Raw genomic sequence first — 12,310 nt, 5'->3', positions numbered from 1 at the left:
TGCTACCATAATAATCTTCAATATATCAGAAGATATCCGACTAACTTTAAATTACTATCAGATTGGCGTCAGTACTATCGGATAAGTGTAGGTTTAGGCTTGATTTGTATTCACAAATTCTGTAGGAGTAGTCGTTATCGAGAAAGATGCGAAGACAATTCCTAAACCCTTAAAATTCTTAGTTATGAATCGGCAATTTGTGTAACGTACCGAAAATCCCCTGCAGCCAGATAAATGCTGGAATAATGTCGTACAACCTTTTTATCCTCGCTTAAGTCGCGGCTTAGTCCTAGTACACATAAGATGTTTTGGGGCGTAAAATCCTGTTATGGTTTAAACATGCTTTAAGGCAAAAGATGTAATGATGCAACTTTTTTTACTTACAGATTACGTTTGGATTTCTGTAACCTTCGAACAGATAGTAAAAGCAATTGTACATTTATCTCATTGATAAGATATTTCGATTTACCAATTCCACAAAAAAAATTATACCTTCATTAATCGAATTTTGACTAAAGTCACCGAATTAATCATTATGGCCAATAAAGGTAACATAATCTCGTAGAAGTGGCTTATTTTTATAACCTTGATTCCTTGTATGTGAGTAATAAGAACCAACACATTTGAGACTTAGCTTATTGTAAGTGTTAAGGCCTGAGATTACAAGTGAAAAAACCAAGCCTTTAAAAGGAAAGTTTTTATTATTATATCGTTCCTCGACGTGATAATCTTGGAAAGCTTTATATCAAATTGTTGGTTGGTGTTGCAGGTTTGATATTTCAAAGGACAAATATTATGCAAAATTTATTACATATGATTGTTTAATCACGCGAGAGGCTTCATACTCTCACTACATAGTATAAAACAAAGTCGCTTTCTCTGTCCCTATATCCGTATGTATCTTTAAAACTACGCAACGAATTTTGATGCGGTTTTTAATAGATAGAGTGATTGAAGAGGAAGGTTTATTTGTATAATAACATCCATTAAATAGTGGAGAAATACTGTTATTTTTGAGGTTTCTAATGTGATGTCGTTAATAATTACATTTTTTCCGCTTACATTCCAAACGCAGGCTGATCCCTACGAGATTTATCAAAATATCCAAATTTAACGCGTACGGGTCACGGGCAGTAATGAATAAATCAAAACTACTGGATCGATTTTGATCATTTTTTCAGTAAGTGACATAGGCTATATATTTTATACCCGTGCGAAGCCGGAGCAGGTTGCTAGTTCTTTATAAATATTTCGTGGTTATCAAACGTTTCTTTGAGTGTCAAGTGTGTAGTATGCCTATAGGCATACCTATAGGTAATTAATGAACTTTTGTTTATTTAAATGACTTTAGTTTTTGAAAAACTTCATAATGGACGCGTTTTGGCAAACACCAGTCAACTTAAATTACCTAATGTTTTTATATGATTTTTTTTTCATTTTATTACAACAAATCTTTACAGGTCAGTTTGAGAGGCTTCCAAGGTAGTCAAAGGATACTTGTCTTGAAACCTCGCTCTTCCGATGTTAATGATGATTTTTTTGTTGCTGAATGTGTGCGTGTACATATACACACACACACATACCTATATGTGTTTATAGATATAAATTTATAGATATTTTAACTAACACCCTTAAATGTTATTTCCAAAGCCATACCACTATAATAAAAAGAAAATACAATAAGAATTAAAAAATAAAACTATAAAGTAATTATATCTACAAAGTAATACGCGATTACCAAAGTCTAATATAATTACACAATATAGTGTAAAAATTACATTATACTGTGTAATTTTGGTTTCGCGCGTTACAAAACCTCAACATTGAAGTTGGGGTCGTGATTACGCTACTCAAAGTTACTGAGCACGTGTGTATTATCACAATTTACGCAGTTTACATGTAGCACAACTTCATAATTAGCTATTCTAAAATGCATCTAAGATAGAAAGCCGTTGAGAGAGCAAAATAAAATTCCAGTATTTGTACAAATCAAACCGTTCACGTATTGCAACAGTATTGGATTATCCTTTGGCAAATTGTCAAGAGACGTCCTAATGAAACGTAGCAAATTGGCTTAAAAACGTATTCACCGTTATTCAACTACGTGATATAAACGCAGTGTTGATCACGATTAGGGATGACCATCTGCAATTTGAACTGCTATACTGTGATTTTTGAATGCAACAAACTGTGAAATACTGCTATATATATCCATCCGTGTAAGTATGTATGTATTATTTCATACAAAAAACTTATTTTTTTTTGGATCACAAAATTAGGACAAACGCATGATACAACAAACAAATTGACGTACGTACAAAAATATGAAAATAGGTGCCGTCCCTACAATACGCGGAAAATCAAGTACAAAAACAGTGATTAATATAAACAACATTTGAAATTTTAAAACACTATTGGTTAAAACAGATTGGTATTAAACTGAATTAAATTATCGGTACTGTGTCCTAATTCTTCTTTTAGCCGAGGCCAAGGAACTATGAAACACGTCAAAACTTTTAAGAGCTTTTAGTCATTTTATCAGAGAAAAACATTCACCGATGTCCAGATTGAGCATACTGTTAAACGAGCTGGATCTGGATATCCATAGTTGCTCTCCTCACACTTTAAGAGCGATCTAATGTTTATTTAAATTATGTTATTGTTTTGCTTAATTTCATTTTATTATTTCTTATATGCTATATTTGCCTGTAAGTGCTTGACACATTAAAAATTGTATTTTATTTTTCTTTTATCAATGTATCAGTGCGCCGAGCGTTGGCAAGCTTTTATAAATAAAATAAATAGATTGGCTGACCAAAATACTAAGCACCGAGTATAAATTATTACAATTAAGTAATTATAATAATATCTAATTTCTGTGCAAGTAATATTCTGGCCAAAGCAGAGATAACCTAGCGTATGAATGCCAAGTAGAAATGATAGGCCATACACTCATATGCCCTAGCCGTCACTTGATTGGAACCCGCAAGGAAAGCGAAAGAGTGGACGGTCCAAGCAAACCTGGCGTTGTACAGTTGCAGAAGAGGCAAAGAGAGCCGGTAAGAGTAGGGGCGAAGTTTAATACGAGGCTCAAGACTGCGATCAAGACCGAACGCGATAAAGACTCACCGTGGACGCCTAGTCATCTATTGGTTAAAGAACATTAAGTCAAAGTAAATAAGTCATTCATTCTTAAAATACCTGCTATTTCTGTTTATTTCTAGTTTTCACAGTGATGGACTCTGCGTCCTATTCAATTTGGTAAATTCGCACGGTCAATCGATTCGGTTAACATGCCTATTGGATATAGCTTTCAGAATATATCCCATTACCGCTGATTGCATTCGTGCCAGCTGTGTGACAAATCTATTTGGAATACTCGTCTATTTCCGATCGCTAAACGAAATTAACTAGAGTTTTGTTTTGGTGTAAATGTGTTAAAAAATTATTAAAACTATTGGTATTGTTTTTTATCTCTTAAAAAGACATTTTGAACTCGAAATTTGAAAATCGAATGGAAAAACGATTACTTTCCTGCTAAGTGTTAGGTGTAACTGTAGTCCCTTAGCCCTAAATGGGGCAGACACATTTTCAAGCCTGTTTCTTTGTTATTTTTTAGCTCAAGGATGTAATATAATATGTATAGTACTTTCTCATACATATATGCATTACCAATATAGCGATGATGTTAGCTAATGCAGGTGCATTAGGCTCTTAAAAATCTTTAGTATACATCGAGACTGTCATAATTTTGCTAGATTTATAGACGATATTAGCCCCTATAACTCAGCCGTTGTGATTTAGAGACCTAAATTTAGTGACCTAGAAAATTCGAACCTAGAATAGCGTAAGCCTATGCCGTAAGCACTAATATCGAATTACATTACGTCATTCACTAGCGTTCCCAGGGTATCGTATCGTAATACGTGTACTATGTAAATAATCTTTTAAATTAGATTTTTTAGCAATGGTAATATTTATTATGATTCTCTTAAGTCATTATGAATTTCGAACTACTCTATATAAATAAATATTTTTTTTATCCGTACTCGATGCGATTGAAAATCTATAACTAAATAGAATTTTATGGCTGACCATATAATACAGTAAAATCATAAAACCTTCAATGTTTAAGAATTAAAATATTAAATAAGCCTCAAAGTAAAATCTCGTTTTAATATTTTACATGTAACATTTATAGGTTACGAGATTAATCTCCTCTTGTTTTAACACTGCCTAAAATACTAAATCATCGAATGTAACATGTACAATAAGAGTACAGGCTCTCTCGTCACTTCAATTACTATCCTTATAATTAAGCTTTTAATATGCGTAATTTGAGGTACCTTTGCATCATATAACAAACAGTTCCTTGAGATGACACTTTGTATAGTTGCAATAGAATTAGATAGTAGTTCTTACCTGCATTCAGGGTCCTCGCGACAGGTATGGGCAAGAGTATGGCAGGCGGGTAGCGGAGATCCGACTGGGGGCCGCTGGGCACACGATGGATGAAGCCGCTCTTGGGCGTTCATGCAAGAGTCCTCTTTGTTGTCCGTTTTCCTATAAAATAAAAAAATATGTGAAAGAATGAAAATTAAGGAAGAAAACACTTTATTTTAATTAAAAAGGATGTTTCGTTAAAAAAGAAAGTGCACTAGCCCCCACACTAGGATTTCCTGTAGACAGCTAATCTCTTCCATTTCTCATATTAACCATACTTGACATATTATTTTTACATAACACTTACAATTATATAGTAAATTAAACAACTGTTGCACACTAAGAATATTTTCCGTTTTAGCATAGAACAGGTTGAGAAGATGTTGTTTAAGATTTTTAGTGAATGTATAAAGTTTTGTATCGTTAGTGAAAATTTTGTTTGTTAGTGAAAGTGAATTTTGTTAGTGAAAGTGGTAAGTGAAGGAGCGTTGGGCGAAAAAAGTGCGTTTTTTAGGTAGCTTAGCCACGCTACCGCAGCTTATATGAAGGCTTGCGTTGTGTATGTTGTGGTGTAGTCGTTGTTTGTTTCCAATAAAGTCTGCATATTTCCATTAAGTATACTTGTAGTTGTCTAACCGTTAAAAAATGTTGTTTTACTGAACAATTTTGAAGTTGAGTACCGAAAATTACAGTATCAAATCGATTTTCCAGTAATATTTATCATAAAAATTTTCGATAATAGGATAACACTATGTCAGAGGGGACAATGTCATCAAGTTTGCTGAGAGCTTGCGAAACATCGGTCAAGTTGTGTAAAGTTTCACATACTTTGCTGTAACCAAATTTAAAGCTTTCGCCATAATTTTATTTATTAAGTTATCCAAAATATGAATTGTGAAATACGGGGCCACACAGTGTTTCATTGGCAGTCATATACTTGAACCTTTTCGTGTTAAGTTAAAGATTCTAGAATATCAGAAAAAGTAAGATTGTTCGGTTTAGAAAAAAATATTTGCTCAACACCCCCGCACAAATGTATCTTTACTGTTCGAATTTCATTCAATGAGTTTAGAATCTAATAATTATAAAGTACGTAAGTTTTTCTCTCTCTTCTAGACAAAGTTATGGCCTGCGTTATCTGCAGTCTAACGAAAAGCTAAGTCTCAAGACGAAAGGTAAAACTTAGTAAGCTTTCCCCGTAAGTCAATACAGATTCAATAATATTAATCAAAAAGTTATTCAATCACATTGTTTGACCACTTACTTCGCCAATAACATACAAACTTCTACCAACTTCTTAAGGGTAAATATCAGTTCGATTTAATTAGTTTTCGCAAGAAAATCTTGAACTTAGTACATAGACTCGTATGTGAAACTTTGATATTGATTGACGCATATCGTTTAGTGTTTAACTGTCGCACTTAAGTTACCATTGTGTGTTACGACTATAGTATATCTAGAGAACGGTGCAAGTATATGTATTGCCTTAATTGTTTTTTGAAGTAGGTGTGGAAACCTAATATAAAATATAAACTAACACAACAATTCAAACTAATAGGGGCCATACATAGAGGCTCTTAAAAATAAAAATTAAATGTTGTCTTTTTTGTAGCCTTAGTTCATTTTATAGGAACTTTTTGTCACGTTAAGTATTAAAAATTAAAGTAGTAGTAAAGTGTAGTCAACTACACTAACATGAATAAGATTTTACTTTAGTTAAAATACTATCAGTTGTAGTAAACTACTATTCTAATTAGATAAGATGAACCGTACCACTATTTTCGCATTAATATGACATAGGCTGACGAAATGTATAAAAACTTACTTGCACAAACAAAATGCAATTTCGGTATTCCAATGCACTCCAGGCTTGCGGTAGAAGTGCCTTAAAGCTCCCATGCACCCTTCCCGATCACAATCGGTTGAATGGCACTTCTGCAGTACCGGCGTTAGGGCTGCCACACACTCGGTGTCCTTAATACAAGTGTCCAGGGCTGTGTGACATGTTGATTGGAGGGCCGCCTTATCATCACCTGCTTTACCGTTTTCCTTCCCAATTCGCTCTGTAGGTGTATTACATGGTTTAGTATGCACAACGTCTTGTGTCGTTGCTTTTACCACTTATTTTATCTTACGCTAGGCTTTCTTATTTTAATTTATATTTAGTGTTTATTACCTATATTTATCTATTATCCGTAATAGTGTGTGATTAAATATTTTGTGTGCTGTGCCATACATGTTGATATTTGGGAGAAATTATAATGTCGTCAAAATAATTACTTATAGTAACGAAAATACGGTAAAAATAAAATCAATATTTGGATCAGGTGATATAAATAATATAAATATAATATAGTGTTCAAACATTACTACATGCGATAGGTAATATTGTTTAAAATTTATAAATTGGTGGAATCATGAAATCGTGTTATATGATTTGCTCATGATCATGTGAAAAATCTTTTGATTGCAAGCAAAACTCGATATACCATGCTAATGTGTTTCCGTCAATCATTTTAATACCTTTAACTTACCGGATTTATATTTAAAGGGGAAGAATCTTTATCCATGAGTAGCTAGGATTGTTGCAAAGCTTCGCGGAGTTGTTTAAGAAGCACTTGTATACAGTCGTACTTGGTCTGACTTGCTCTATGGTTTTAGTTCTACGCAAAGCTTTACCCTTTCTACCTTACATCTACAAGACTAATCAGGTTCAGGAATGGTGGTAATGACATGAGTTCCTGTGCCAGTCCGTGTTGATGATGTTCTAACTGTACAAACTTCGCTAAATGTTGTTACGATATCTATGGTTAAGTATTTGTAAGTGTACCTCATTGTAATCATAACAATACCGTCGGCTACTCTCCTTATACTAGTCTAGTTCTCTATCAGTGAACGTAATACATACGGTTTTCATCAATATATCCTGGTCCGTAGACAGTCTTGGTTGCGTAAAGTGGGTCTTCGCTCCCCCCTGGCTCATGGGTCCACCGATGGTAATGCCCATGCGGTTTGTAGTGCGGGCTCGCGTATCGGTGTACGTGACTCATAATTTTGTCCGGGGCGATTAGGTTGCCATCTTGGGTAATCGACATACCGCCAATCCATGACGTCACGCCTGTTGCGTTCCGATTTGCGTTTCGTCCGTCCGACATCAGCTTTACTGGAATTGAACCCGACTCGCTTAGCTGGGGTAAGCGTTGACCGAGCCATACCGCGAGACTCTAATGACTAAGGCGATCGCGTAGGGCCGGTCTGACATATAACAAAACCCTACTAAATCAAAAACGACAAACAAACAACGATATCCAAAACGTATGATACAAAGGACAAAAATTAAAACCACGAACGTTCAAATTTTGGATATATTAGCAAAGCTCTTTACGACTTTATAGAACTGTCGTCAAAGCAAATCTATGCCGCGCAGTAACCATAGAGATCGTAGAAATAGGAGATGCAGACATGCAACATGCTGATACTAAAGTCTGGAAACACAAATTAGACTCTCAAAGCGGACGCGTTAATTGGATTAATTGGCTCATTCCATCCAGTTGAGAGTCTAAAGTGGTTTAAAAATTAAGGAATAAAGGAAAGTAGCAGTACCGAAAGCATGCGGGCATAAAGTAGGAGCGGATTGATTTTTCTTGAGAGCAGAAACATTTCACTACATTTGTCTTTTATTTAAATGTATCAGACTAACTGGATTTTATATTGGGTACAATGTTTTAAACTCATTCCGTTTTTAAATACCTATTCTATATAACAATAGTTCTCATAATTACCTACTACTAAACTTCACGAAACAATATTTGTGACAACTTAATCTATATGATGTGTCGATTACGATGATTAAGGAAAATTACTCTTTAGACGAAGTTTTTGTGAATTCATACTCTACCCGCCTCGTATACACCTAGACTTTGTAAAAGCGATATTGCACAATGATTCGACGAATGGACTGCAGTGGTTCACTTGCGCTCCTACCTTACGAAGCATAGCGAAGCGTGCAGTGCAAGAGGCGACGGAATCCGATAGACACATAGAGAGAGGTGCGGCGGCGGATTACCGTGACGGGGCCGAGGGGGGCGCGGGGAGAGGAGGGCAGCGCGAAGCAGGCTTGCAGCGGCGGCACGTGTCATCAGCCTCGTGCCGTTCTCGGTGAGAAGCAGGATGGTACCGTCAGGAGCTGCGTACCGCGTCAGCGGAGGCGCTCTTGCCGCAGGCTTCCTCGGTTCGAACAGCGCCCTCACCGCCGGTGGACAATCGCCCCCAGCCGCCGCTGCCCCATAACCACGTTACCAACAACCACTGACCGCCCCCGTGCCGAGCCGCACTCAGAATACACTTAACGGATCGTGTGCTTGAATTATTGTTTCATTAATCTCCCTTAAGAGTATTCTTGTGAAAGGTTAGATAAGAGTAAGGATATTATACGCCGCCCCGACAATGCTCTATCAGTAGCAGGCGCAGACCATCACCGAAGGCCGAAGGTGTGAAGCCAAGAGTTGAGGTAACTGCGGGCATTTGTACGGTGTGTAAGGTCAGGAGTACACTAAAAAGAAGCTCAGTGTCCGTGAAACAAAAAGGTTTACAGCCTTGTGTGGTAAATTAGTGATCTAACTTTATTCCTAGGCCTAGGCATCTAACAGTGTGGAAATTAATAGGCAGACAAAGTAATGTAAACATGAACAGAACAAAAGGGTACAAAACAAAACTAATATAACACGTTGACAACTATTTTGTTTGAGTCTAGAACTCTTGAAGCTTTTGGTGAAGTGTTTATGTTTGTGGTTTGTTCTTAGTTTCATTAGTTGTAATGTTATGAATTAAATATACAAAATAAAGGCACACAGTAATGCACTTAAATAATTCATATCATGTTTTGTTTAAACAGTGTAGGGAGACTATGTTGGGGATCCCACAAGGCATTCGTCTTGGTCACGTTTTATTCACAACGAGTGAAACTGGTAAACCATTAATTGTTTATGTACATTTAGTCACAAGTGTAGGTACCTAAGCATTGCCATTATGTTAACACTTAAAGCTATATATCATAACTTTCTATTTTGAGTGAGATAATATTGTCGGGAGATTTATCAACCATTGAAATCCTTTCATAACAAAAATCGAGCGCGATGACATGCGATTCGCAGATTTTCAAGCAAATATTTGCACGATAAAAATACCTTTCTATCAAATATTTTATTTGGTATAGTCGTTGTACTTGACAAGCATAACATTAAAGTTATATCAAATAGAAATTGTGTTTATTTCATGCTTAACTTATGATATAGATTAAGATAAATTTTGTTATAACTCTTCGAACTACTGTATTTAATTTAATTACGTTAAATAAATGTTCTTAGAATACATTTTATCACACAAATACCATTGAAGTTTGTTTATTACGCCATATATTACTTGTAATATCATTTGAGACATTTTTCAATTCCAAGTTCTGAAGTATAGGAGAATTATTATCTAACAGTTGTGTACGTTCCCACGTACAAAACAACACGGACAATACTCAATACTCATTGTTTTCCAGACGTTGTGACTTATAAGCCGTATCAAGAGTTCAAAGTGTCCCTTATGAGCTTAATAATAAGGTTAAAGCCAGTTAAACAAATCGCTTATTTTTATATTCATATGTTCTTTAAATTCTCATTAATTATTTCTAAATATTATATTCCTAAAAAGTTTACTGCTTCTATTTTTTCATGCAATCAATCTTCCTAATGAAGGGGCACTTCATAGAGATGAAAACATAATATATATAGAAAAATAGAGAAATTCGAAAGTGGAATCAAAAATTATTACTGAAAACAGATTACGAGTACGCAACTGAAACTAGTCTTATGAGACTGATTATTATTGATGATATTATTTAAGTCCCTTTATTTCGATCCAAAACAATTACCGGGAATCGTACAATCAGTTAATTACGACACATTATTTGTAGACCAGCTTAATTTTTGTATTACCCTAATACTGAATATTGAGTATTGAACCCCTGTAACCCCAATCAGGGGGCGAAAAATCGGTGTCAAAGTATTCTTCAAAAGGTTTACTTCTGTAGACCGAGCTCAAAGTGCCCTTAACACAAAGGAGGGCTGAATGGATTTCCGTCCCATTGTTTCTTTTGTATTGCTTTTTGATTTTTAGATTATTCGATTGATGTTATTGGTAGAGAATAATTGATTAATCAAATTGAAAATCGAATCGTACATCGATTTTATGACATACAGCTGAAGAAATTAGGAATAGTTTAGTTATTTTCAAGGCAACACAGCTAAAAAACTATATAACCTCCGATTTCTTTAATTATTTTTTCTTCACACGTAAATGATCAGTTTTTTTTTTATTTTGATTTAGGGTTGAGGCGCGCTGAGTGTAATAATCTTGTAGAAATAATTGTTATTGGTAAAATTTGCCTGTTGAACATTTTTATGTACTTCTTACAAATTTTTGATAAGGGTTGAAATTAAAAAAAATCTTTTGACAGATTTCATAATATTTTTTTTTACACCTCGTTGCCTCTAGGGCTTCAGGGATAACAAAGTTAAAGATAAAATTTGAAGGAAAGTTTATGTAAAGTATTGTGGTATTTTTATATTCACTTTATCAATTATATTTACCATGTATTTAGTAATACTTTTGATAATATACTTGTATACACCGTGTACAAATATTTCATTTTGAAACCAAAGATATTTTGGGTATTTTGGTAGGTCTCAGCCATGTTCTTCAGACACATGCGTCAAGTATTGAGACTGAAGGTAATAAATTTTCAAAGTTGAAACTTAACGTGAACTAAGACTTCCGTGAGTCGACTTACGGGAGTACTGCGGTACACTTAGCGCAGTCTTTTGTATGAATATAATATGACAGTTAATAACGGACATGGAAAAGAAAATGGTTTAGATATTTAAATATTTTTTAATGTCTCGTATTACTTCTTTAGAGATAACAATGATATTTTAAAATAAAACCTTATAATAAATAAACAAATAACTTGTTCACTTCTGTGTACAAAAAGTACGCATTGTATTTCTCTTACCTCGAGAGCAAATTCCGTTTTCAATTTTAAAGATTACTGCGGATTTAAATTACGGTTCCTATTTATATTTGAGGTAAGCCAACTAATCCTTCCCTCGGATTTCAAACTTTCTCAAATAACGCCCTGCTTCAGTAATATTGCTTACTTCTGTGTGGATTTAAGATTACCTTCGAGGTTAATATTGTAATTACGTTATAATATATGAATATGTGTTATATTTTTTATTACCTATCGTAATTGTTATATTACAATTTCTTACCATTACATTATTTACATTACACAAAAAACAACGTGGGCCCCTGTCACTGTCATCCCCGAGGTAGGTTTGACCCCCGGTTGTGCGCTAATGAACGATCTCTCTATGTTCTCGATTAACACTAGCTCTTACGCTAAAGGAAAACGTTAAGAAATCGGCATGTCTTAGGCTTAAAAAGTCCACGACGTGTGTCAGACACAGAACGCTATTCACCTACTTCTTTATTAGAAAAAACAAATGATCCCGGGACATATAAACAGAAATCTGAGGTCCCGACCAAAAAGGTTGTAGTGGGGTGTTTTAATTTAAATCAAGTACGATTTATGTATTCGAAATTATGTATACAAATACTATAAATCTTAAATAGTTATATAATACACAATTAATTTATGTATAATTCATATATACTTAGAACGTATATGAAGTCCTTACATAAAATTATATTTATTAATACATATACTTCATAATACATATTCGTGTTAAATGGATCGAGTACGGCATGTCAGACTACTACGTTTACACTAGTACTCAGCGTCATTAATTAAATTATC

The 12,310-nt window shown here is 34.6% G+C and overlaps 1 protein-coding gene across 3 annotated transcripts in view; it reads right to left on the bottom strand.

Moving 5' to 3' along the window:
* The window catches only part of LOC125057032, a 162,340-nt gene that overhangs the window by 7,676 nt on the left and 142,354 nt on the right, over positions 1–12,310 (bottom strand). For 2 of the 3 annotated variants that reach the window (XM_047660452.1, XM_047660454.1), the window contains 3 exons: positions 7,352–7,606; positions 6,269–6,506; positions 4,423–4,563 (listed from right to left, as the gene is read on the bottom strand). In XM_047660452.1, coding sequence (XP_047516408.1) covers positions 4,423–4,563; positions 6,269–6,506; positions 7,352–7,606 — 634 coding nt within the window. The remainder of the gene's footprint in view (positions 1–4,422; positions 4,564–6,268; positions 6,507–7,351; positions 7,607–12,310) is intronic. The other variant, XM_047660453.1, reaches the window with a different exon arrangement.

Source organism: Pieris napi, chromosome 16 (genome assembly GCF_905475465.1).
Source record: "Pieris napi chromosome 16, ilPieNapi1.2, whole genome shotgun sequence".
NCBI classification, from domain to species: domain Eukaryota; kingdom Metazoa; phylum Arthropoda; class Insecta; order Lepidoptera; family Pieridae; genus Pieris; species Pieris napi.
The sequence above is the reverse complement of the archived record's forward strand: the minus strand, read 5'-3'. Positions and strand labels throughout refer to the sequence as shown.